The sequence below is a fragment of the Capricornis sumatraensis genome, chromosome 19 (assembly GCF_032405125.1).
Source record: "Capricornis sumatraensis isolate serow.1 chromosome 19, serow.2, whole genome shotgun sequence".
Lineage (NCBI taxonomy): Eukaryota > Metazoa > Chordata > Mammalia > Artiodactyla > Bovidae > Capricornis > Capricornis sumatraensis.
In genome coordinates, this window is record NC_091087.1 from 34394942 (window position 1) to 34422030 (window position 27089).

General features: G+C 46.8%; 1 protein-coding gene across 2 annotated transcripts in view; it reads left to right on the plus strand.

The window, feature by feature from the left end:
• Positions 1-27089, plus strand: part of IL16 (interleukin 16) — an 82011-nt gene that overhangs the window by 29079 nt on the left and 25843 nt on the right. For both annotated transcript variants that reach the window (XM_068991142.1, XM_068991140.1), the window contains exons 3-9: positions 589-731; positions 1648-1758; positions 5309-5423; positions 14209-14282; positions 15350-15566; positions 17766-17883; positions 20343-20475. In XM_068991142.1, coding sequence (XP_068847243.1) covers positions 589-731; positions 1648-1758; positions 5309-5423; positions 14209-14282; positions 15350-15566; positions 17766-17883; positions 20343-20475 — 911 coding nt within the window. The remainder of the gene's footprint in view (positions 1-588; positions 732-1647; positions 1759-5308; positions 5424-14208; positions 14283-15349; positions 15567-17765; positions 17884-20342; positions 20476-27089) is intronic.

Below are 27089 nucleotides of genomic sequence, written 5' to 3' on the forward strand. Positions count from 1 at the left end.
GTCTGGAGAATCCCATGGACAGAGGAGCCTGGTGGACTACAGTCCGTGGGGTCGCAAAGAGTCAGACATGACTGAGCATGTGCTCGCATTAGGGGTGTTTATGTGCCTGCGTGCAAGTGTGTGTGTAAGAGGCAGATCACCCAGGCTTCTGCCCCATCTCTCCTCTGGCCCTGCCTCTATGGGGCATCATTTCTGCTTTCCTCCTCTCTCTTGAAATTCCCTTCTCCTCACCCCCGGCAGCCGGGACTGGAGCTGACAGATCATTGTGGTTTCCTGAGGACGCAGCATCCTACTTGACACGTAGGAGAGCCGCATCAACCCTCACTAAGTTGAGCTGAGTTGAAATGGAAGCGACAGTCCCACCCTCACCCCGTGGAGCACACAGCATGGATGAAAGTAGCCAGAATACCGCCTACTTCTTCCTCTGCCCTCCCCTATCATGCACCAGGTGCTGGGCGCTCCATGCTTCAAGTTCACTCTGGCCCCCGGCTTGTGAGGGCTGGCCATGGGCGAGGACGACGATCTATCTTGAGCTTCTCTCTCTGAGAGCACAAATGATTTCTCCCTTTCTTTCCTCTCCTGGGTTAGGTGTCAATCCCTATTGCACAGGAGAGACGGATTTTCCAACAACCAAGAAGTCAGCAGCTTCGGCGGACAGGCAGCCTTATTCCCTCTGCAGCAGCAGGAAGTCTCTCTCTCAACAACTGGACTTTCCTGCAGCAAAGGCTGTGGTAAGAACGAAGGGCAGGGAGGCCCTAGAAGAGGGAGCGAGGGGAAGACTGCTTGAAGAGCCTTCCTGGTGGTTTGATGTCCACAGGGTTACAGTGGTGAGGAGCTGGTTTGAGGGCAAAGAACCACATGAGGAATGGTCACCTGTGACCATTGCCCGCGGCTGCTTCCGTGTTGTTAGGATCTCATGGGCAGAGAACACTCCACCTGTGCAGACCCTGAAGTGGGGCTTTACGTGGATCCCTTTATTTCATCTGTGACCTAAGATGTTGTCGAGGGAAGTGGGGGCAAGTTAAGGAAGGCAAGGGAGTTCATATTTTTAAAAACAATTCTTTATAGGAGTTCTATTTATTTATTCGACTTCACTGCAAGCATGTGGGATCTTAGTTCCCTGACCAGGGATCAAACCTGCGTCCCTGGCATCAGAAGGCAGATTCTTAACCACCAGATTACCAGGGAAGTCCCACATCTTGGGGTTCCTGACCCTCTGCCCACCACCCTGTGCCTGGCCCAGATGAGGGTCTCAGTAAATGTGTCTTGGATCCTGTTGAGGACATTCTTGGCCATTGACCTCCAGGCCTCTGCTGGGGACTCTGAGTATAGGACTCACTGTCTGTGGTCTGTGATGTGTGATCTGTGCCTCAGGACTCACTCCTGTAACAAATCTTAGTGAGCATCTGGCTGCTGGTCGAAAGGGAGCCTGGGCTCAGCAAAGATGTCTCCTTGGGCCACCAAAACAGACCCGCACACTGGACTCCCAACCATCCGCCCTGCATTTACCACACTGCAGCCACCATGCGCCAGACACTCAGAAGAGCAGGCCTCAAGGTTTCCTCCTCCGTGGGCTTCCCCCCTCTTCCTGGGGGAGTGAGCTGACATCCTTGGACTCATCCTCTCTCCACCTCACCCTTTTTCCAGGGCTTGTCAAGACCGACACGGTCGCTCAGCACAGCTCAGCTCGTGCAGCCCTCAGGGGGCCTCCAGGCGTCTGTCATCTCCAACATCGTGCTGATGAAAGGCCAGGCAAAGGTGAGCAAGGACCATGGCCAGGGGAGGCTCCTGGATGGACACGTGTTCCCAAGGAGCTGTCATGTCACAGTGGGGATGGGGAGAAGGGCTGGAGATCCAGGCTTGGAAAAGGAGTGTCAGATGCTCTCATGTGAGCAGGCTCCGGGAGGGGCAGGCAGGCGAGCTCTTCACAGAGCAGGTCATAGGAAGACAAATGTTCCCCAGTTTGTCCCTGGTTTGCTGTTTTTGAAAATAGCTTTACCCGATGATTCAGTTCAAATCATCGTCAGGGTCAGTTCAGGTGCTGTAACAAAAATACCATGGACTGGGCAGCTTAAACAGCATGTGTTTATTTCTCATGGCTCTGGAGGCTGGGAGCCCAAGTTGAAGGTGCTGGCGGTTGCCATGCATGTTGAGGACTTCTTCCCTGGTTTTACAGTGGCTAAGATGGTAAAGAAGCTGCCTGCAATGCAAGAGACCCAGGTTTGATCCCTGGGTCGGGAAGATGCCCTAGAGGAGGGCATGGCAACCCACTCCCATATTCTTGCCTGGAGAATCCCATGGACAGAGGAGCCTGGCGGGCTACAGTCCTTGGGTCGCTGAGTCAGACACGACTGAGCGACTGAGCACATACATAGTTGAGGTACAATATTATACGTTTCAGGTATACAGCATAGTGACTCACGACTTTTAAAGATTATACTCTGTTCGCAGTTACTGTCAAATATTGGCTGTGTTCCCTGTGCTGTGTAATGTCCCCTTGTAGCCGACTTGTTTCATACACAGTGGTCATGCTTCTTCGTCTCCTCCCCCTGTCTTGCCCCTGCCCCCTTCATGAGGGCTCCACCTTTACGGCCTAGCCACCTCTGAAAGTTTCCCCCGATGTATTGATTTGATGGGGGAACACACCTTCAGTCCATGTGTCTCCCCGAATTCAGATATGCAGACTGACTTTTGCCTCACAGTCGAGAAATACTGAAAGACAGGGAGGAAAGCAGTGGAGGTGGTGGGACAGCCCCAGGGCTCTTGGGCACGCCCCGCAGAGCATGCTGCCCCAAGCTGACATGGGCACTGACGAACTTCTGGGGTGGACACAGCCGCTGCTGCAGCGTTCTCAGGCCAGTCCAAGTGACCAGCATGCTTAATGGAAGGGTAGGTTTCTACCCGCCTCGTGATTTCGGCATGTGGTGTGAGGGAAAAGCTATTCACCAAAATGGTCTTCCTAGAGGAAGGCTGCACACATCTGAAGTCCCCCTCCCCACCTCCATCACTTCTATCTCCCAGGAGCTCAGCAGAGACAAGCCAGGAGATGCCAGTGGGAAGAGCTAAGATGACTGTCCCTCTGGTCACAGGGGAGTCACTCTCTCCGGTGCCCAGTTTTCTCCAAACAGCTCCTCTTCCTGACTCGTAAATCACAGCGCTCTTACCTTCTTGCGTTTTTTGTTGTTCAGTTGCCCAGTCGCGTCCGACTCCTTGTGGCCCCATGGACTGCAGCATGCCAGGCTTCCCTGTCCTCTATCATCTCTTGCACTTGGGCAGATGCATTTTAATCCTGTCGACTTGGAGACTGTTTTTGAGGTTGTCTTTTGCAGTGCTCAAAAGAAGGGAAGGACTTCCCTAGTGTCCAGCAGTTAAGAGTCTGTGCTTTCAATGCAAGGAGCGAGGGTTCAATCCCTGGCTGGGGAACTAAGATCCTATGTGTACATGGCACGACCTAAAAAATAAAAGTTGTATACATATAAAAGAGAAGGCAGAATGGAAAAGGGCACCAACTCTCTAGCAAAGATGATTAAAAATGGTGTCAGTGTGCATAGATTGTACAGTTGGCGAGTAGACTTCATGGGCGTATGCATCACTGGGCAGATTGAATAGGCCTTGATGGGAAGCAGGAAAGTATTCAGCATAGGAAGCCTGGAGTGCAGATCAGGAGTGGTGGCTTCAGAAATAGGGCAGGCCTCCCACTGTCTCCCTGATACAACCTCCACACCCAAGACCTCATCATTAACAGGCATGAGTAAGAGTGAGGCCAGAACTGAGTTGAGGAGGAAGAAGCAGAGCTTGAAGGATCCACCAGCTCTTGAGGTAGAAGAAGTGAAGTAGCTCAGTCGTGCCTGACTCTTTGCGACCCCGTGGACTATAGCCTACCATGGGACGCCTCCCTCCATGGGATTCTCCAGGCAAGAATACTGTAGTGAGTTGCCATTTCCTTCTCCAGGGGATCTTCCCAACCCAGGGATCGAACCTGGATCTCCCACATTGCAGGCAGATGCTTTAACTTAAAGTCAAACCACAAAACCAGCTGCCAAAACCCAGGCATGGCACCAGGGGATCTGCAGGGATCCTTCCATTAATTGTCACAAAACCCTGTTATTTTCTGCTAATAGATGAAGAGGGCTTACCTGGTGGTTCAGCAGTCAAGAATCCGCCTGCCAGTGCAGGGGACCTGAGTTTGATCCCTGGGTCGGAAAGATCCCCTGGAGAAGGAAATGGCAATCCACTCCAGTATTCTTGCTGGAGAATCCCATGGACAGAGGAGCCTGGCAGGCTACAGTCCATGGGGTCGGAAAGAGTCAAACACGACCAAGGCCTGAATAACAACGCAGACAAGGAGCTGAGAATCTGGGACTCACAGGACTTGCCAAGATCACTTGGTTAGTTAGCAACTGAACTATGACAGTGACTGAAGACCTTCTGACCCCAGGCTCTTGTTCTTGCCCACTGCACCATCCTGCCTCACTAGGGCAGGTGAAAGTTTGGGTCTAGAGCAATTATTCAGCCAGGAAGAAGCTGGGAGCCGAAACAGGAGCCCATCCCCCCTTTCTCATTTTCCTGCCACTGTGCTTCTCCTGGACGCCACTGGTCTCCCCGTCCTGCAGCACCCACCACCTTCACCAGAATCACACCAGCACTGTGTCCACACTGCTTTCCTGTCTGGCCCCTGCTCACCGGGTTCTCTTAGGATCTGAAGGTGGCTCTCAGGCCTGCCACCTCTGTGATGCTGGGTGATGCATGAACTTCTGCGAGGAACCTAGGAGAAACTGCCCAGCCACAGTGATGCTGATAACCCAGCAGCCATCACTTGGAGGGATCTTCCTGGGAGCCACGCTGTTGACCACACCCTGGCATGCTTGTGAGCTGCATCCAGAGGCCCAGCCTCCAGCCAGCATTCATACCTTCACTCTACAACATACGTTTCCTGAGCGTCTGCCTCCGGAGGCCAGACCCTGACAAATAAGATGCACCCACTGCCTCCTTGAGCTCACAGTCTCAAGAGGAGCTCCCTGTGACCCAGGCTAAGCCTCCTTGGGAAGTTGTTGTTGTTGTTTAGTCCTGTCTGACTCTTTGCGACCACATGCACTATAGCCCACCAGGCATCTCTGTTCATGGGATTTCTCAGGCAAGTATACTGCAGTGGGTTGCCATTTCCTTTCTCAGGGGATCTTCCCCATCCAGGGATCGAATGTGGATTTCCTGCATTGGCAGGTGGGTTCCTGTATCACTGAGCCACCAGGAAACCCCAGTGAATGGCATAGAACACTCCTCAGTCTGACCTTCTCCTCTTCTTTCCCAGGGCCTGGGCTTCAGCATTGTTGGAGGCAAGGACAGCATTTACGGCCCCATTGGAATTTACGTTAAAACCATCTTTGCAGGGGGAGCAGCGGCAGCTGATGGAAGGCTACAAGAAGGTAGATTCCCCAGGCTTTACTAGGTGACATTTGAGGAATCAAAAGAGAATCCCCAGGCTTCCAATAGACACTGTTTGTGTGGGCCATTTTAAAGTCTTTATTGAATTTATTACAAAATTGCTTCTGTTTTATGTTTTGGTTTCTTGGCTGTGAAGCATGTGGGATCTTAATTCCCTGACTAGGAATCGAACCCAGACCCCCTGCATTGGAAGGCAAAGTCTTAACCACTGGACCACTAGGGAAGCCCGGGTAGAAGCTCTTGGGAACATAACATGTGTCTCAAGCTTTCAGAATCCAGCTTGCTTGGATTCTGCAGAGAATCTGCAGGCAGTGGGATACATGGTCGTGATGGCTCTGTCATGCCAGGCCCGTTGGCTGGGTGTGTTTGCACACTCAGTCCCAGTCCTGTCACTGGCCTGGGACAGAGGACCGAGGCATCTGCTCTGCCCCTTGCATTCCTATTGCTGCCTTTGCTTTTCAAGGCTCCTCTCAGTTGCTGGCACCCCCCTCCCACTGACATCCTGTTTCTTTTCTGTTGTCTGCCCACCCCAGCCATCAACCATGGGGAGCCAGACCCAGTGCTCTAATGAGTTGGGTGAATGTTCTCTGTGAGCCTGCCCTGTTCTGGACTCTAGGAATGCAGAGGATTATCAGACGGGGTCCTTCTACTGAGGAGCTAATGGTCCACCCCACTGCCTTCCTTCCTCTTCTGCCCACCCTGTGCTATCAACTGCCTCCCTTCAGCTGTTTCATCTCTTCTGGGGAGGGAAGCCCCTGAAAGGAAGGGGTTGAAGAGCCTGAGATGCTTCCCGAGTGCCCCTCTCTGTCTCCTTGTCTTGAAGGGGAGGGTTTTCTCCCCACCCAGTCCCACCCAACAGCCACCCACCTGTTATTGGACAAGAGGCTTGACCCCATGTTCTAACTGGAAGGTAGAATTTGGGGGCAGATGGTCAGGGAGCAGACTGAAAACCCCGCAGGCCTGACACCGGGCCACAAATAGACCTTTAAAGACAAGAGACTTCACAACTTTCCTTCTCTTCCCTATCAGGCCAGTTTCTGTATACTTTGCTGCGAGCCTTACCTTTAATAATCTAACTTGTTCAGGGTAGGGTCGACCAACTAGAGCCTTGCAGGCCACGTCTGGGCCACTGCCTATGTTTATAAGGCTCACGAATGAAGAACAGTTTTCCTATTTCTTCAATGGCTGAAAAAAAGTCAAAAGAGGTTTTGATGCTTTTGTGACAAATTAAATTCAAATTTCAGTCTCCATAGAAAAGCTTTACTGGGACACAGCCATGCTCATTCATTGACCTCTGGTCTACAGCTGCTCTTGGGCAGCATTGAGTAGTTTCTACAGACAGCTTGTGCTTGCAAAGTTTAAAACATTTTCTGTCTGGCTCTTTATAGAAAAATTTTGCCAACTGTAACATTATACAGGGTTTTGCATATGGATTTTATTATATAGACAGTGGGGAGTGTTGGAAGCTTTTTCTAATTTGGGAGGGACTGGCCAGGACCCGGGTTTTTTTATTTGCTTTTTTAAAGATGATTCAGGAAGCTGAGTGTAAGACAAAGTGGACCGGCCAGACACCAGAAACAATAAAACCAGTTTAGAGGCTATTTTAAGAGCCAGTCTCCCAGCTCTGCAGGGTCTTCCCTGAGGCTGTAAACTTGGGAAGAGAAAGATGCTGAAGCGGGAAGCAGTGGCTTCTGTGGCGGTGGCAGATGAGGCCAGAGAACGCCTGAAGTTGTCTGATCTTAGTAAACTAGAGAACAACGATGAGTTACATAGACTAGGAGGCGGAGGACTGGATGAATCACAAGCTGGAATCAAGATTGCCCAGAAAAATATCAACAACCTCAGATATGCAGATGATACAATTCTAATGCCAGAAAGTGAAGAGGGACTAAAGAGCCTCTTGATGAGGGTGAAAGAAGAGAGTGAGAAAACTGGCTTAAAACTCAACATTCAAAAAATGAAGATTGTGGCATCCAGTGCCATCACTTCATGCAAATGGATGGGGAAAAAGTGGAAACAATGACAGATTTTATTTTCTTGGGCTCCAAAGCCACTGCAGACAATGACTGCAGCCACAAAATTAAAAGATGCTTGCTCCTTAAAAGAAAAGTTATGACAAACCTAGACAGCATATTAAAAAGCAAAGACATCATTTTACTGACAATGGTCCATCTAGTCAAAGCAATGGTTTTTCCAGTAGTCAAGTATGGATATGAGAGTTGTACCATAAAGAAGGCTGAGTGCCAAAGAATTGATGCTTTCAAACTGTGGTGCTGAAGAAGACTCTTGAGAGTCCCTTGGACTGCAAGGAGATCAAACCAATCAATCCTAAAGGAAATCAACCCTGAATATTCATTGGAAAGACTGATTCTGAAGCTGAAGCTACAATACTTTGGCCACCTGATGCAAACAGCCGACTCATTAGAGAAGACCCTGATGCTGGGAAAGATTGAGGGCAGGAGGATCGGGGGCAATGGGGATGAAATGGTTGGGTAGCATCACCAACTCAATGGGTATGAGTTTAAGCAAACTCCAGGAGAAGGACAGGGAAGCCTGGCATGCTGCGGGCCATGGGGTGGCAAAGAGTTGAACACGACTTAGTGACTGAACAGCAACCACAACAAGAAGGTCAAGGAAGAGGACCAAATGAAGATACTCAGGTTTAAACAGCAGAGTGGAGTCAGGTCTGCAGATGACCACTAGGTGGCGCAGTCCAACAGGCGAATGAAAATTTGGGTCCCAGTTCAAGAAGGGACTTAAGCTTGTTGAATTGTTTTTAGGGTCATGTGGAAAATAGCTGAAGTCATAGAGCAGATAAGGGAGGCAGGGAAGAGAGGAGAGTGAAGAGGGCTGAGGCACAGCTTTAGGGGAATAACTGAATCCAAGGCCTGCAGAGGAGTCCATGAGAGAAAAAGAGGAAAGTGGATAAGGATCTTGAGACTCTGATTTATATCTGCTGAACGTTTCTGTGTTTGAATAAAAGGTGAAGGAGGAACTGAAGCGGCCAGGAGAAACCAGCTTCATGGATTTTCTTTCCAGGTATTTGTGTCCCTTAGTTCATAGCAATCGTTAAGAGTTCGGTGAAAAAGACACTCAGCTAGTTTGCAGTCCTTGATTCTAGCCTCAATTAATTGACTGAATCCCCTTTTGTAACTTCTTTCAAAAGTGAAGCTTAAGAATAGGGCCTCGAGGGGCTTCCCTGGTGGCTCAGCAGTAAAGAATCTGTCTGCCAATGCAGGAGACATAGGTTCGATCCCTGGTCAGGGAAGACCCCACATACTATCCTGTGTGACACAACTGTGGAAGCCCTCTCACCCCAGAGCTCACGCTCTGCAACAACCAGAGAAACCACTGCAATGAGACACCCGGGCACCACAGCAGAGAGTAGCCCCCGACAACTAGACAAAAGCCATGTAGCAACAAGGACCCAGCACAGGCAGAAATAAAGAAATATAGAAATAAATGAATGAATTATTTTTTTAAAGAAAAGGATTCACAGGGGATATATCTGTTGGGTCGACTGAAGAAAAGAAGATGTACAATGTGAGAATTGGAGTTAAGTTTCATCTGGGGCAAAATGAGGACTGCAGCCCAGGAGACAGCACCTCACATAGTTCTGAGACACTGCTCCAAAGAGGCATGGGGGAAGGTCAGTATATAAGATTTTGGTGAAGGCAGTGTTCAGTGCAATCAAGCACTTATTTTACAAGTGGTTTTCTGCTAGTCACAAGGAGCTAATGTCACCATGAAAGGACTTAGTGCTTTTCTAGATATGAGGAAATGTGAGAATTGGGGTCATAAAATCAGTTCCTGAAAATATCTATCTATAAAGATCTGTTCCACCAGTTTCCCTGTAGCTCAAAGTGCCTCCCTCTCTACACTGGACTCCCTTCAGGGCGTGTCAAAGGTCAACAGCTGCAGCGCACAGGGTTCAATTTCCTCAGAGGCAGATGGCAGATGCCCTCAGCAGGTGCCACTTTGTAGTTGACAGGTGCAACAAAACTACTGTGTCCAGATCAAGGCTAGTAATGCTTCATCTGTATTCCCCTTGCAAAAAAATGATTGTGTAAGATTTACATGGCAAAACCGAGGCTAACCCCTTCCACCAAAAATGGCCAAATAAGGAATAAAGACTCGGGGGGTTCCAGAGTTGGGCTCCGTGGCTCCCTTGGGATAGACCTAATAATTTGCAGACAAGTTCAGGATTTTGTGTAATGAAGAATGGGTAGTGAAGTATGAAGTATGTCCTTTATAAATCCTTCCTTCAGCATGCACTTAGTTATATTGTGATTGTTTTTTTAATTTGTCAGTTTTCATTCCTCAACTTGGCGTCTTCTAAGGAAGAGGACTGAGCCTTTTGCTTTTCTCCTCTAGTTTTAGCAACTGAACATATTAAGCTGGTTTGAATATTCTCCGCACCCCTTTTATTGTCACAGATACGTTGGATAAAATAGCACATTCAAACTCTGGAGAAAGAAATGGAAACACCCAACTTCTCAGACACAAAGAAACCACTTAATCTTAAGTATGACATTCCCAGGAGTTGACGATGTGATAGTGAAACTGACTGGTGTCATTTCCAGGGCTCCAAAGAGCTCTGGTACCATTGTTCTTTATGTCTCAGCACAGAAAGAATTCAGTGACAGACAGAGTAGTAGATAAGAAGTGGTTTATTAGAATAGGACACTTGTGAGTTCTATAGGTGGGCAGATGAGAAATGCCACACCCTGAGAACTTACTGGGCTACAGTTTTATAATAATAAGGAAATGTGAGGAGAAGACCTTCTTTCTTACTTGAGTAGACGTCATGCGTCCATCATCAGCTCCTCTTCCAGGTTGGGCAGGCAGGTCAAGTTAGGTCCACAAATGACTTTTTCGTGTGTGCAGAGAGCATGGCCTAGGGATCATTAACTTGCTGAGCTCACTGGGCAGGATGTGGGGCTCACACCACTGTTTTACTGTTTGGGGGCATGTCTCCTGCTTCTGCTGCATGGTTTTGCTGCTAAGCAAGCCTGCTTGGTTCTGTGGTTAAGCAAACCTGCTTTCCTGAGTAATCATTAGCTGACAGGGTCTCCCATATTTTTTCTACTCACAGTCCCCTAGTGGAATTAACTATTTAATCACCTACTTTATCTCTTCACTCTGTCCCTGTCAGTAGCACAGGAAGCTGCTTATGGGGCATAAGGCCCAGGGACTGGGGTTTGATGTCTACATAGGGACAGGGGATGTGGTCATGGGCCTTGGGAACCTCTGAGAACCTGCAAAAAGCCTTCATGCTCATGGACCAGAAAGCCAAGGGAAGCAAGGTGGAAATATAACTTTGTCCTCGGCTCTTGGGTGGAGGAAGGACATCTCCCTCAAGAAAACAAAGAGTCAGTCTGTGTCTGGGTGACTCTGCAGCTTTCCCATCAAAACCTGGATCTCAGGACTTCCACACCGCAGAGCTAATGTTACAACTAGTCCTAAACCAGCCCTGAGACCCCTGGGTGCCTACGGGAAAAAAAGGGAAAAAATAGAAGTTAGCAGTCTGAGGGCTATGGGAGTTCCACTAGAAAACAAGCTCCCCTTGAAAATGAGTTGGAAATAAAGACTATAACTTATCAGCCATAAAAAGAATTAAATCCTGCCACTTAGGACAACATGGATGGACCTTGAAGACATTATGCTGTGTCAGATAAGTCAGACAGAGAAAGACAGTACATGATCTTACTTACATGTGGACTAAAAACAAAACAAAAAAACCTGAACTCACAGATTCAGAGAATAAATGGGTGGTTGCTGGAGGTGGGCAAAATTGGTGAAGGTGATCAAAAGCCATAAACTTCCAGTTATAAAATGAATCAATCATGGTGACTTTAGTTAATAATATTATATTGTACATTTGAAAGTTGCTAATCACTGCAGATGGTGATTGCAGCCATGAAATTAAAAGACGCTTACTCCTTGGAAGGAAAGTTATGACCAACCTAGATAGCATATTCAAAAGCAGAGACATTACTTTGCCATCAAAGGTCCATCTAGTCAAGGCTATGGTTTTTCCTGTGGTCATGTATGGATGTGAGAGTTGGACTGTGAAGAAAGCTGAGCACTGAAGAATTGATGCTTTTGAACTGTGGTGTTGGAGAAGACTCTTGAGAGTCCCTTGGACTGCAAGGAGATCCAACCAGTCCATTCTGAAGGAGATCAGCCCTGGGATTTCTTTGGAAGGAATGATGCTAAAGCTGAAACTCCAGTACTTTGGCCACCTCATGCGAAGAGTTGACTCATTGGAAAAGACTCTGATGCTGGGAGGGATTGGGGGCAGGAGGAGAAGGGGACGACAGAGGATGAGATGGCTGGATGGCATCACTGACTCGACAGACATGATTTTGGGTGAACTCCGGGAGTTGGTGATGGACAGGGAGGCCTGGCGGGCTGCGATTCATGGGGTCGCAAAGAGTTGGACACGACTGAGCGACGGAAGTGAACTGAACTGAACTGAAGAGAGTAGAGCTTTAAAAAAATTTTTATTGAAGCATAGATGATTTACAGTGTTGTGCTAATTTCTGTTGTATAGCACAGCAACTCAGTGATACACATTTATATTCTCTTTCATATTCTTCCCCATTATGGTTTATCACAGGATACTGAGTATAGTTCCCTGTGCTGTACAGTAGGGCCTTCCTGCCTATCCATCCTGTATATACTAGTTTGCACCTGCCAATCCCAAACTCCCATTCCTTCCCTCTTCCAGCCCTCCACTGCTTTGACAACCACCCCCCTCTTTAGATAGTAGATCTTGAAAGTTTTCTCATCAACAACAACAAAATCAACTTGTAACCAGGTGTGGTGACTAATATTAACTAGATTATGAGTTTGAGAAAACTCCTGGAGGTGGTGAAGGACAGGAAAGCCTGGTGTGCTGCAGTCCATTGGGTCAAAAAGAATCAGACATGACTTAGCGACTAAACAACAACAATATTGTGGTGATTATTTCTCAGTGTATAATATGCTGAAAAAAAAATAAAAGAAGTAACTGAAAAACAATAAGGAAAGAATAGAACACAATGAAAAGATAAATGTGAAAAAATAACAGAAATTTTAAAAAGTAAAGTCATTGAAATTTAAAAACAAACAAACCTCAGTGGATGGGTTAGACAACAGATAAATGCAACTGTCAGGTGAATATGTGAGCTGGAAATTATCCAGGGAGGCCACACAGAGCAATGGAGGAAAAAAAAGATGAGCACTAGAGAAACATGGAGAATAGGTTGAGAAGGTCCAGAATATCTAATGAGAATTCTAGAAAGAAAGAGCATCGTAAAAGCAGGGGAATTATAGGTAATGAGAGCATGGTTAAGAATATTCTAGAATTATTTCAAAGCCCGGAACTTCAATATGAGGAAGCACCCCAATACATCCTAGTTAAAATTCAGGCTATTGAAGACAAAAGAAAACGTATATTTAAAACAACCAGAGAGAAAAAAGATGGATTGTCTATAATGGAACCATTATTAAGTGACTGCAGATTCAGCAAGAGCAATCAGGCCAGAAAGTCATGCAAAAAATACAGAGGCAGAGGACTTTCCTGGTGGTCCAGTGGTTAAGACTGTGCTTCCACTGCAGAGGACACAGGTTCAGTCCCTGGTTGGGGAACTAAAATCCCACATGCCTTGCAGTGTGGTCAAACAAAACAAAAAAACAGAGACAGTGCTCTCTGTTGGTGTATTGAACAGATTGAATGAATGGGAGAAAGTGGTTTCCTGTGCACATAAAAATGGATTTCTGGGTAGAGAAGAAATTTTTCTCTTAGGTGTGTTAGTGTTGCGGAGACAGGACTTGGAGTGAAAGCCTCGAGTCCTAATTCTTGTTACCATATGAACTTCAGACTTCTCTGAGCTCGCTTTCCTCTTCTGTAAGACAGGATCTTCATGGCATGCTGGAAACATCACATCCAACCCACATTTACTGAATACTAGGGAGGCCTCACCCAGAACTGGCCCTGGCGGTACAGCATCTGCTGTTACAAAGCCCCATCTTCAGGGAGGGACTCTCTCGGGCTATCAGTGACCACCGGCGTGATGAGAGCTCTGAGAGTGGGAGGTGCCAGATGCCCCAAGAGCACAAAATCAGAAGAGATTGAGAGGTTAACAGGCAGTAGCTGAGACTTCCCTGGTGGTCCAGTGGTTGAGAATCCACCTTCTAACGCAGGGGACACGGGTTCGATCCCTGATCGGGGAGCTAAGATCCCACATGCCACAGGGCAGCTAAGCCCACCCATGGCAACTGAAGGAAGCTTGTGGACCACAACAAAGACCCAGTGCAAAAAAAATAAAGAGATGGTAGCTAGAAAAGGTAGGAGACACACGTTGCAGTTGAGAAGATCCATGGAAACAAGCATGGAGCTTCACAGATGACAGAGGAAAGGCTGGTGTACGATGTTTCAGCAAGTGGTCAGGGGAGAGGGTGGCATGGGGGGCTGAGGCTGGAGGGGAAGAGGTGAAGCCAGGAGGTGGACAGGGAGCTGACTGGGCCAGGCCTTGGCTAAGGACCCTGGATCCCACCCTGGACCGTAAGAGGGGCCAGAGAAGGCCCAGCCCCGCTGCCCTGCCCGCCTCTCAGTGGGAGAGAGCTGGGTGAGTAATGCTCTCTGTGTGGTTTGTGCATTACACAGAGAGCTGGACAGAGGGGTGGGGGAGCGCACTAGAGTTTAAGGTGGGGGTAACGCCCCCTGTTGGGGCCACACTCTTCTCAGGTATGATTCCTCCCTCCTCCCTCTCCCAACAGGTGATGAAATTCTGGAACTCAATGGGGAGTCGATGGCTGGACTGACACATCAGGATGCTTTACAGAAGTTCAAGGTGACTGTTTGTTATCCCTCTACGGCCAAATGCTCAGGCCTTCAGACAAAGGAACCAAGCTCCCAACATCACCCTACTTCCTACAAACCTACACATTCTAACGGTGGGCTCCTTTGCATGGGGCACCCCGCTGACACCAATCTTGGCACAGTGCCCAAGGCCCCACTCAGGAAATCACAGTGTGGTCAGGACTGTTGTCAGAGGCCACATCAACTATCTAAGGTTTATAGCACTGTTTCAAACGTTCTGTGTGTTTCTGTTACAATCTGCTTTAAGTTTGGAAGACAGTCACTGAAAGATATTTTTTGAGTCTCCGACTAGTTAGTTCAAGACTGTCTTTTTGGCATATATATGTATATATGATGGAGAGGGAGGCCTGACGTGCTGCGATTCATGGGGTCACAAAGAGTCGGACATGACTCAGCAACTGAGCTGAACTGATGTGGTATGTGCTCACACACGTGTTCAGTTGTGTCCAGCTCTTTGTGACCCCACGGACTGCAGCCTGCCAGGCTTCTCTGTCCATGGCATTTCCCAGGCAAGAATATTGGAGTAGGTCGCCAGTTCCTTCTCCAGGGGATTGTCCCGACCCAGGGATTGAACCCATGTCTCTTGCATCTTCTGCGTTGGTAGGAGGATTCTTTACTACTGAGCCACCTGGGAATGGGCTTCCATATAGCTCATCTGGCAAAGAATCTACCTGCAATGCAGGAGACCCCAGTTTGATTCCTGGGTCAGGAAGAGCCACTGGAGAAGGGAACAGCTACCCACTCCAGTATTCCGGCCTGAAGAATTCCATGGCCTGTATAGTCCATGGGGTCCCACCGAGTCAGACGTGACTGAACAACAGGAGTCAGATGTGTCTGAACAACTAATCAACAGCATATGTATATATAGGTTTCCATATCACACACACACACACACACACACACACACACACACTCTGCCACATGTTCTTCAAAAACATGTTCTTCCAATACTGTTATTCACAAAAACATAATAATAATAAATAAAAGGTCAGCCTTGCTCTGAGCTGCTGCTGGAAGCTGTGACCCTCTCTATTTCAGCAAGCCAGAAAGGGGCTGCTCACCCTCACGGTCAGGACCCGCCTGGCAGCCCCCCACTCCCTGGGCAGCCACCTGTCCCCCCCACTGTGCCGTTCCCTGAGCTCGAGCGCCTGTATCACCAAGGACTGCAGCTCCTTCATCCTGGACAGCCCCGAGGCGCCCACCAGCAGCACCAAGCCCAACGACAGGATCCTGGTGGAGGTGTCCCTGAAGAAAGGTAGGCAGGCGTTGCCTCCCAGGGGCCTCACTGTTCTCCTCCACCCGCTGACTGGACCCCCACTTCTGAGCTGTCTCCCTGACTTTCCTAGGGGGAATCAGGCCAGGCTGTTGTCCTTAAGCAGATTTTTGTTGTTGGAGTATAGTTGCCTTATGGCTTCCCAGGTGGTTCAGATGGTAAAGAATCCACTTGCCATTGTAGTAGACGTGAGTTTGGTCCCTGGGTCAGGAAGATCTCCTGGAAAAGGCAATATCAACCCACTTGAGTATTCTCGCCTGGGAAATCCCATCTACAGTCCACGGGCTTGCAGAGTCAGACACGACCAAGGACCAAGCACACAGATGGTTGCTTTACAATACTGGGTTAGTTTCTGCTGCACAGGAAAGCGAATCAGCTATAGTGAAGTGAAGTCGCTCAGTGTCCGACACTGAAGTGTCAGACTCTCTGCGACCCCATGGACTGTAGCCTACCAGGGTTCTCTGTCCATGGGATTTTCCAGGCAAGAGTACTGGAGTGGGTTGCCATTTCCTCCTCCAGGGTATCTTCCTGACCCAGGGATCAAACCCAGGTCTCCCGCATTGCAGGCAGACGGTTTAAGGGAGCCACAAGGGAAGCTATACATATACATATACATATATCCCCTCTTTTTTGGATTTCCTTCCCATTTAAATCACCAGAGAGCAATGAGTAGAGTTTCTGTGCTGTACAGTAGGTTCTCATTAGTTAGCTATTTTATACATAGTCGTGTATATATGTCAATCCCAGTCTCCCAGTTCATTCCACCTCCCTTTCCCCCTTGGTACCCATATGATTGTTCTCTATGTCCGTGTCTTTGTTTATGATTTTCCAATGTTTTATGATTATTGTTTAGCCCCAGGGTCTAGGGCTCTATTTGTTAACAGAAACCCAGGACACAAGATCCAAATTCAGTCAATTCAGTCAGTGTGTTCTGGTGCAGTGGTTCAAATAAAACAGAATGAAGCAAACACAGGTCTCTCTCTCATGCATACACACACACACACACACACACACACACACACACACACACACACATACACACACACTCTCATGACCAGGAGTTACAGCTCTACAGTGAATCTGCTGGGAGCTTGGATAGGTCGCTTGCCCTCTCTGGGATCTTTTTCTTACTTGCAGCAGAGAATTGAGATGCTCTCACACTCAGACATTTGAAGATCAACATCCAGTCCCTTCACCACTCAGGGTGGATGCTGACAGCGATGGGCTCATCAGGCCCTCCCCGCCAGAGTGCAGCCAGGCTGAGACCTGGAGGGTGAAGGGGAGGCGGCCGGCCCAGATTGTTGGGAGAGAGGGAAGGCCAGTGTTGCTGCAGCAAGGTGGGCAGTGTGAGAAGTGGTTTTGGAGCACTTCGTGGGGACAGAGAGAAAGAACCTGCAGGCCTTTGTAGTTTTCTTGTTGTTGTTCAGTTGCTCAGTCATATCTGACTCTTTGTGACCCCATGAACTGCAGCACGCCAGGTTTTCCTGTCCTTCACTATCTCCCGGAGTTTGCTCAAATTCATGTCCATTGAGTCACTGATGCCATCCAACCATCTCATCCTCTGTCACTCTCTTCTCTTCCTGACCTCAATGTTTCCCAACATCAGGGTCTTTTCCAGTGAGCTGGCTTTTCGCATCAGGTGGCCAAAGTATTTGGAGCTTCAGCTTCAGCATCAGTCCTTCAGTGAACATTCAGGATTGATTTCCTTAGAATTGACTGGTTTGATCTCTTTGACTGATGCTCTGCTAATTGCAGTTGGAAATCCTTGAGGGACTTCTGAGCACTCTCTCCATGACGAGCTATGTTCCAGCAGTACTGGCTGGCCTCCTTGTTGGCTCTCCTTCCTTCTTCCCTCCCTCCCATCTTCCCTCCTTCTTCCCTCCTTCCCTCCCTCCTTCCGTCCCTTCCTCCTTTCCTTTTCCCTTTTTTCTTTCTCCCTCCCTGTCATCCTGCTTTCTCGTTCCCTACTTGATCTCAGCATCTTCATCTGCCTTGGCCACTAGTTTCTGACCCTCGAGCAGTGCCTGTTCACAGCAATGCTCTGCGACTATGCATGGAGTGACTGCATTGATCAATAGGAGACATCAGCTAACCCAGCACAAGTCTGGGGCCCTGACAGACCAGGCACACCTGGTCTAGTGCAGTCACAAGCCTCTGCCTCCACCCTGTTCTGCCTTCCAGAGGCTGGTGTCGGGCTGGGCATTGGACTGTGCAGCGTCCCCTATTTCCAGTGCATTTCCGGCATCTTCGTTCACACGCTGTCTCCAGGATCCGTGGCACATCTGGATGGTCGACTGCGGTATGTCCCGATTATGTTTTGGAAAAGATCTTAGGGAAGGAATTCCTTAGTGTGTCAGGAGATTGATCAGAAGATGAGATCTTTAGAATTGCTCCTCAAAGTGTGGTTCCTGGACATTGACATCCAGGTGTAGTTCCAGCGACATTGACATCCCTTGGGATTCCCTTGGACATGCAGAATTCCACAGCCCTCCCCAACTCACTGAACTGGAACCAGCATTTTACGGAGATCCCAGGGAATTTGTATACATGTCATCATGTAAGAGATATTGTCTCGGAGAATAATGGCCAGAAACAGAAAACATGAAGTGAGCATACTTTAATTCAGATGTAACTGATGTTAATTGTATAGTGACATAAACAGGAGGTTCAAGGAGGTTTGCCTATGTAATCTATATGGAAAAAAAAAGCTTACTAAGCAAATCAGTAGTATTAACTCTGTTTCTTGGTAGTACAAACAAAAGATTTTTCAGCATTTCACGTATGTCTTTTTACAAATAACTTCTAAGAGAAGTAAAAATCTAAATTTTATTTTCAACAAGTTATCTGAGTCTAATAATAATATTTTATTCCAGTTTAACTTGTTAGAATACTCAGTTCCACATTCATATATGGTTTATCTTCTCTCATCAAGCATAGGATATATGCTGGTAGCTCAACAGTAAAGAATCTGCCTGCCAAGCAGGAGGTTTCTGGGTCAAGTTCAGTTCCTGGGTCAGGAAGATCCTCTAGGGAAGGAAATGGCAATCCACTCCAGTATTCTTACCTGGGGAATCCCATGGACAGAGGAGCCTGGTGGGCTACAGTCCATGGGGTGGCAAAGAGTCGGACATGACTTAGCTACTGTTTACATCAACTTATGCTATATATTTAAATGTATCCCAGATAATATATCTTCAGGTATACCTTCTCTACTGAGTTTGGGTTTTGCTAAATCAGCAGGGTTTGGCCATATTTTAACAGTTTTCCTATCACTATAGTATCTACAAGCTTGAATTAGTGATGGGTTTGCTGCTACCCTAGGCAGGAGGGTGACAGCTGATTGGCTGAGCTGCTGTGCCGTCACCCAGGACGGAGTGGCTCAGTCAGAGTGATGGCTTTAGTCCAAATCTCTTGAGATACTCTTCCCTCTTAGACTTCAGCTGAGTAGGGATTGTTTTGGAAGCTTTCACTTTCCTTGGCATGAGGTGCTGTCTGGCGATGGCCTTCTTTTACAGCAATGAAAATGTGTGCTTTTTTAGAAAGGAGAAGGAGAAAGGGGAACCAACCAACTCTGCAATAGCAATGTAGAAGAAAGAAGCAGCCTACCACAGCAGCAGGAACCGTGAAATCAGTGTCAGGAGACTTAAATTTCAGTCCCAGCTCTGCTGATAACCAGCTAGGGCAGAGGATGGCAAATGAGGGCCCACCATCTGTTTGTTTGTTTGTTTTTTTTAAAAAAACGTTTTATTGGAACAAAGCCATACTCATTCATTTACATATTCTCTAAGGCTGTTATTTTTATGCTATGACATTAGAGTTGCAGAGTTGCCATAAAGATTGTATGGTCTGCAAAGCCTAAAATATTTACTGCTGCTACTGCTAAGTTGCTCCAGTAGTGTCTGACTCTGTGCGACTCTGTCTGACTCCCGTAGACAGCAGCCCACCAGGCTCCCCCATCCCTGGGATTCTCCAGGCAAGAACACTGGAGTGGGTTGCCATTTACTTCTCCAATGCAGGAAAGTGAAAAGTGAAAGTGAAGTCGCTCAGTCGTGTCCGACCCTTAGCGACCCCATGGACTGCAGCCTACCAGGCTCCTCCGTCCATGGGATTTTCCAGGCAAGAGTACTGGAGTAGGGTAAATATTTACTATGTGGCAATTAACAGAAAAAGTTTTTAGTCCTTAAGTGAGGTCTTATTGAGATAATTTCACTCTCTCTGTCTCATTTTCCGCATGTGTGAAGCAAGGGAATTGGCTTGTACATATCCCCTGTTTATCGAAGCAGCCTTATTTTTTCTACCTCGTCTCCCTCCCATTTCCTGCCTTATAAGATTGAACTCCATGCAGGAACCTCAACCAGTGATTTCTTCTCTATCTTTTAGCACATCCCATTTGTTCATTCCCTTAAACGTTCTGCGTATGAGAACACAGAAGGCCCAAGAGAGGACGTGATCAGTTTACCTGTGGTTAATTGGTTAATCCATTACACTGGTTAAACTACACCCTCCATCTCATTCGAGCTTAAGTTAGATAGAGAAGGGCAGAAAAAGGTTACAAACTGTGGTGAATGTTGCCCCATTCTGGGATGCACTGTCTCCCATTTTGTGGTCATGCATGAAGGGGGTGTGTGATGAGCTGCTTTGGTCAGCAAGGTGAATTTGCGGTCTCATCATGCACCCTAGGCAGAAGTGGGACCTTGGGGACTTGCACACGCCCTGTGAATGAGCTGCCTGACAGCTCCCTGTTGCTGCCTCTTACAGATGCGGCGATGAGCTGGTGGAGATCAACGACTCTCCCGTTCACTGCATGACGCTCAATGAAGTCTATACCATCCTGAGTCACTGTAACCCGGGTCCCATCCCCATCATGGTTAGCCGCCATCCAGACCCACAGGTGACTCCCCCTGGGCATCCTCTCCCTCCCAGGCCCACTCTCACAGGACTCCCATGGGAACAAGAAGTGGTTGAACATGCAGACGTTAACTGAGTTTGAACCAAGTGTCTATAGTAACAAGTTTCTGCAGCAGAAGTCCTATGACAAACTCCTAGACACTGAGGCACTTGGCATTAGCTCAGGAGGTTCTCATGGCTGAGTTACAGGTGTTAGGGCAGGAAAACATAGACCCAGAGTTTCTGTTAACAGATAGAAGAGATTCACTCATCCATGCATCCAGCGGGTCCCCACTATGTGACTCTCTGGAGCTGGGCACTGGGCACACAGGGAGAAGTGAGCGAGCTCCTGGCACGCAGTCCTGCCCTCCAGATCCTTACATTCCCACGAGACTGGCAGAGAAATCATTGCAATACAGCATGGTCAGTACTGTGAGAACACAGGCACACAGAAGGGAAGGTTAGATAAAAGCAAAATGTACCAGAAGTTAGTTTTCTCCAGGCAAAGACTTTGTGGAAGGTCATTCCAGGCAGCAGGGACACAGAGTTAAGTTGCAGAGTCATGAAGGCACCTGCCGTGGAAGGAGGGAGGGGTAGGTTCTTGGGACTCGGGGGCAGGGATGGGAGCAGAGGGTTGAGAATGCAGTTTGGTGAGGCATTGGGGTCACATGCCAAGGGCTTTCCACAGGACGCTAAGTGTTTGCATTCTGTGAGTGGTAACGAGCTAGGGGAGTCTGAAGCTCTAGCTGTAACATGTTCAGAATTTTCTTTTTACCCTTTGATTGCTCTGCAGAGGACAGGATGGAGTAGGTGGAGTTGGAGTTTTTTGTAGGAAGGAAACAGATGATGAGGCCTGAATTAAACAGCAGATGTGGGAGGAGAATAGAGCAGAAGGGGCAGCAGGAGGCAACTTGGGAAGAATCAACAAAATCTGTTGGTTGGGGACTTCCCTAGCAGTCCAGTGGTTAAGACTCCACACTTTCAATGCAGGGGGTGCAGTTTCAATCCCTGGTCAGGGAACTAAGATCCCACATGCCTTATGGTATGGCCAAAAATAAACAAATAAATAAATGAAATAGACTAGCAACAAGGATTTAAGAAATCATCTTCAATTCTAAGATGTTAGAGAAAAAAAGAGAGAGAGATGTATTGGCTGATTAGGTTTGGGAAAAGAGAGAGGAGAGCCTAGGAGGACTGGAGTATTTTTAGATTGGAAGATGGAGCAAAGGCAATACCACAGCCAGAACTGAGAACTGGAGAAGGGAGTGGACTTGGGAGGAAGGAGAATCACTGAGGCAGTCCAAGCTCAGAGTTGGAAAAGAATTTCCAGACACAGAGCATTTCAGAAGGGAGTGAGTTTATTAAGAACAAAGAGCAGAGGTAATGTGGGCAATTAGAGCACAGCAGGCCAACCTCCAGGCAGACGTGGCAGACCAGAGAGAGCCTACCGTTTCCGTGAGTTAATAGCCAATTTTTATAGCCTCAAGACAAAGAAAATTCCTGTTGGATGGTTGGTGTTAGGTGATTGGTTGGGGTGCTATTGGGTGTTTACTGGAGTTGGCATCTTTGCCTAATTGGGAGTCAGGAAGCTTGTTAGTGATGATCAGGAGGCTTTTGGCAAAGCCAAAGGGGCTCAGTCAGCTTCAGAGGTGACCTTGGTTCTGGGCTCCACTTCTGAGGAGGCCTAACACCTGTGACCTTAGGGCAGAACTCAACAAGAATGATCTCAGTTGGGGACTGGTGAGATGGAGGCACTGTGGGATGTTTAGTGAGACAGGCCAGCAGGCAGTTACCTTTAAGGCTGATAATGGCTGGCTTTAGAAAAGGCAGAGGAACCAGAGATCAAATTGCCAACATCCACTGGATCATCAAAAAAGCAAGATAATTCCAGAAAAACATCTACTTCTGCTTTATTGACTATGACAAAGTCTTTAACTGTGTGGATAACAACACACTGTGGAAAATTCTTAAAGAGGTGGGAATACCAGACCATCTTACCTGCCTCCTGAGAAATCTGTATGCAGGTCAAGAAGCAACAGTTAGAACTAGATATGGAGCAATGGACTGGTTCCAAATTGGGAAAGGAGTACGTCAAGCAGTATTGTCACTCTGCTTACTTAACTTCTATGCAGAGGACATCATTCGAAATGCCAGGCTGGAGGAAGCACAAGCTAGAATCAAGATTGCTGGAAGAAATATCAATAACCTCAGATATGCAGATCACTCCACCCTTACAGCAGAAACCGAAGAGGAGGAAAGTGAGAGAGGAGAGTGAAAAAGTTGGTTTAAAACTTAACATTCAAAAAACGAAGATCATGGCATCCAGTCTCATCAGTTCATAGCAAATAAAGGAGAAACAATGGAAACAGTGAGAAACTTTATTTTCTTGGGCTCCAAAATCACTGCAGATGGTGACTGCAGCCATGAAATTAAAAGACGCTTGCTCCTTGGAAGAAAAGCTATGACCAACCTAGATAGCATGTTAAAAAGCAGAGACATTACTTTGCCGACAAATGTCCATCTAGTCAAAGCTAAGGTTTTTCCAGTAGCCGTGTATGGATGTGAGAGTTGGACTATAAAGAAAACTGAGTGCTGAAGAATTCATGCTTTTGAACTGTGGTGCTGAGGCAGACTCTTGAGACTCTCTTGGACTGCAAAGAGATAAAACCAGTCAATCCTAAAGGAAATCAGTCCTGAATATTCATTAGAAAGACTGATGTTGAAGCTGAACCTCCAATACTTTGTCCATCTTATGGGAAGAACTGACTCACTGGAAAAGATCCCTATGCTGGAAACGATTGAAGGCAGGAGAAGGGGAAGGCAGGAGAAGGGGATGACAGAGGATGAGATGGTTGGATGACATGACCGACTCCCAGCAGAAATAGGATAGAGAAGGGGATGGTGGGTAAGATCTACACAGGCCCGTGTGGCAGGGTTCAAACACAGCTCTGCTTAGTTAGTGAGCACTGACAGTACATATGCTGGAGGAAATATTTATGTATTATTTGGCTGCTGCTGCTGCTAAGTCGCTTCAGTCATGTCCGACTCTGTGCAACCCCATAGATGGTAGCCCACCAGGCTCCCCCTGGGATTCTCCAGGCAAGAATACTGGAGTGGGTTGCCAGTTTCTTCTCCAATGCATGAAAGTGAAAAGTGAAAGTGAAGTCACTCAGTCGTGTCCGACCCTTAGCGACCCCATGGCTGCACTGGGTCTTTTTTTTTTTTTTAACTTTTAATTTTTACTTTATTTTACTTTATAATACTGTATTGGTTTTGCCATACATTGACATGAATCCACCACGGGTGTACATGGGTTCCCAAACATGAACTGCCCTCCCACCTCCCTCCCCACAACATCCCTCTGGGTCATCCCCGTGCACCAGCCCCAAGCATGCTGTATCCTGCATCGGACATAGACTGGTGATTCGATTCTTACATGATAGTATACATATTTCAATGCCATTCTCCCAAATCATCCCACCCTCTCCCTCTCCCTCTGAGTCCAGAAGTCCACTATACACATCTGTGTCTTTTTTGTTGTCTTGCATACAGGGTCATCATTGCCATCTTTCTAAATTCCATATATATGTGTTAGTATACTGTATTGGTGTTTTTCTTTCTGGCTTACTTCACTCTGTATAATTGGCTCCAGTTGCATCCATCTCATCAGAACTGATTCAAATGTATTCTTTTTAATGGCTGAGTAATACTCCGTTGTGTATATGTACCACAGCTTTCTTATCCATTCATCTGCTGATGGACATCTAGGTTGTTTCCATGTCCTGGCTATTATAAACAGTGCTGCGATGAACATTGGGGTACATGTGTCTCTTTCACTTCTGGTTTCCTCAGTGTGTATGCCCAGCAGTGGGATTGCTGGGTCATATGGCAGTTCTATTTGCAATTTTTTAAGGAATCTCCACACTGTTTTCCATAGTGGTTGTACTAGTTTGCATTCCCACCAACAGTGTAGGAGGGTTCCCTTTTCTCCACACCCTCTCCAGCATTTATTGCTTGCAGATTTTTGGATCGCAGACATTCTGACTGGTGTGAAGTTTTGTGGTTTTGATTTGCATTTCTCTAATGATGAGTGATGTTGAGCATCTTTTCATGTGTTTGTTAGCCATCCGTATGTCTTCTTTGGAGAAATGTCTATTTAGTTCTTTGGCCCATTTTTTGATTGGGTCGTTTATTTTTCTGGAATTGAGTTGCATAAGTTGCTTGTATATTTTTGAGATTAGTTGTTTGTCAGTTGCTTCATTTGCTATTATTTTCTCCCATTCAGAAGGCTGTCTTTTCACCTTGCTTATATTTTCCTTTGTTGTGCAGAAGCTTTTAATTTTAATTAGATCCCATTTGTTTATTTTTGCTTTTATTTCCAGAATTCTGGGAGGTGGATCATAGAGGATCCTGCTGTGATTTATGTCGGAGAGTGTTTTGCCTATGTTCTCCTCTAGGAGTTTTATAGTTTCTGGTCTTACATTTAGATCTTTAATCCATTTTGAGTCCTAACACTGCACTGGGTCTTAATTGCTGCATGCAGGATCTTCTATCTTTGTTTCAGCAGGCAGACTCTTAGTTGTGAGTGAAATCTAGTTCCCCAGTGAGGGATGGAACCTTGCAGTGGGAACACAGATTCTTAGCCCCTGGACCACCATGAAGTCCCCAGTCTTAGCCATTTTGAAGCATGGAGTTCAGTGGCGTGATGGACATTCACATTGTTTTGCAGCCATGACCATCAGCCATTCCCAGGACTCTTCATCTTGCCAAAGTGACACTCTCTGCCCCTTAAACAGCCCTCCTTCTCCCCTCTGGAGAAGACTCTTCTCATTTTCTGTCTCCCACTGTGTCCCAGACTTCCCTCTGTTTGCTCTCTGATTTTGACAACTCTGCATACCTCATCTAAGTGGTGTCATATGTGACTGGGCGCTTTCACTCAGCATGGTGTCCATTAGGCTCACCTGTGCTATGGACTATGTCAGCATTTCCTTCCTTTTGAAGGCTAAATAAGACTCCATTGTATATCTAGAGGCCATATTTTGCACGTCCCTTCATGTGTTGATGGACACTTGAGTGGCTCCCATCTTTTGGCTATTGTGAATCCTGTCGCTATGAACCTGCGTGTGCAAATATCTGTTCGAGTCCCTGCTTTCCATTCTATGTGGGTAATATACAGGAGTAGAATTGCTGGCTCACATGGTAATTCTATTTTTAAGTTTTTGAGGAACCGCCATACTGTTTTCCATCTTGGCTCTCTCATTTTACGTTCACACCAGCAATGCACCAGTGTTTCAATTTCTCCATATCCTTATCAACACTTGTCACTTTTCTGTCTATTTATTTTAATGACTTAATTTTTAGTTTTGGCTGCACTGGGCCTTTGTTGCTGTTCAAGGGCTACTCTCTAGTTGTAGTACACAGGCTTCTCTTATTGCAGAGGATGGGCTCTAAGGTGTGCGGGCTTCAGCAGTTGTGGCCCATGGGCTTAGTTGCCCTGAGGCAGCTGGGAGCATCCCAGACCAGGGAGTGAACCTATGTCCCCTGAATTTGCAGGCTGATTCCTAACCACTGGACCACATAGCCATCCTCATGGGTGTGAAGTGATATCTCATCGTGTTTTTGGTTTTTTTAAAAGATTTTTTTGATATGGGCCATTTTTAAAATCTTTATTGAAATTGTTACAGTACTGCTTTCATTTTTTGTTTTGGTTTTTGGCCTCGAGGCATGTGGGATCTTAGCTCCCGGACCAGGGATAGCACCTCTACCCTCTGCTTTAGAAGGGGAAGTCCTAACCAGTGGACCACCAGAGAAGTCCTCTCTTGGTTTTGATCTGCATTTCCTTAATGGTTACTAATGTTGAACATCCTTTCACAGGCTTGTTGGCCATTTGTCTGTCTTCTTCAGAAAATATCTATTCAAATCCTATGCCCGTTTTTACTTGGATGGTTTGATTGTTCTTGCTGTTGAGTTGTAGGAATCTGATTTGCCTAAGTCTTCTCCCATTCTGTGAGTCCCATTTCACTCTACTGATTTTGCCCTTTGTTGATTGATACATGGAATATTTTCTTTTTTTTTTTTTTTTGCTTAAATATAGCTACATCTTTATTATTTTAAGGGGATGAGTAATACTTAGGGAAAAAATCAAAGAAGAAAGAAAGCCTTAGTATGATTATGTGAAACAAGTAGAATTAGTCTTAAAGGTTAACTTACTGGTGATTTGATAATTCTTAAAGTAATGATGGACTTTTGGACTCAGAGGGAGAGGGAGAGGGTGGGATGATTTGGGAGAATGGCATTGTAACATGTATACTATCATGTAAGAATCGAATCGCCAGTCTATGTCCGACGCAGGATACAGCATGCTTGGGGCTGGTGCACGGTGATGACCCAGAGAGATGTTATGGGGAGGGAGGTGGGGGGGTTTCATGTTTGGGAATGCATGTACACCCGTGGTGGATTCATGTCAATGTATGGCAAAACCAATATAAATTTTTTAAAAAAAGGAAAAAAAAAAGATATCGGAATATTTTCATTTTGATGTTATCCGATTTGAATCTTTTTCTTTCTATGTTTTTCTTTTTCGCCATCCAATTGTATCTATATTTTCTGTCCCATTTA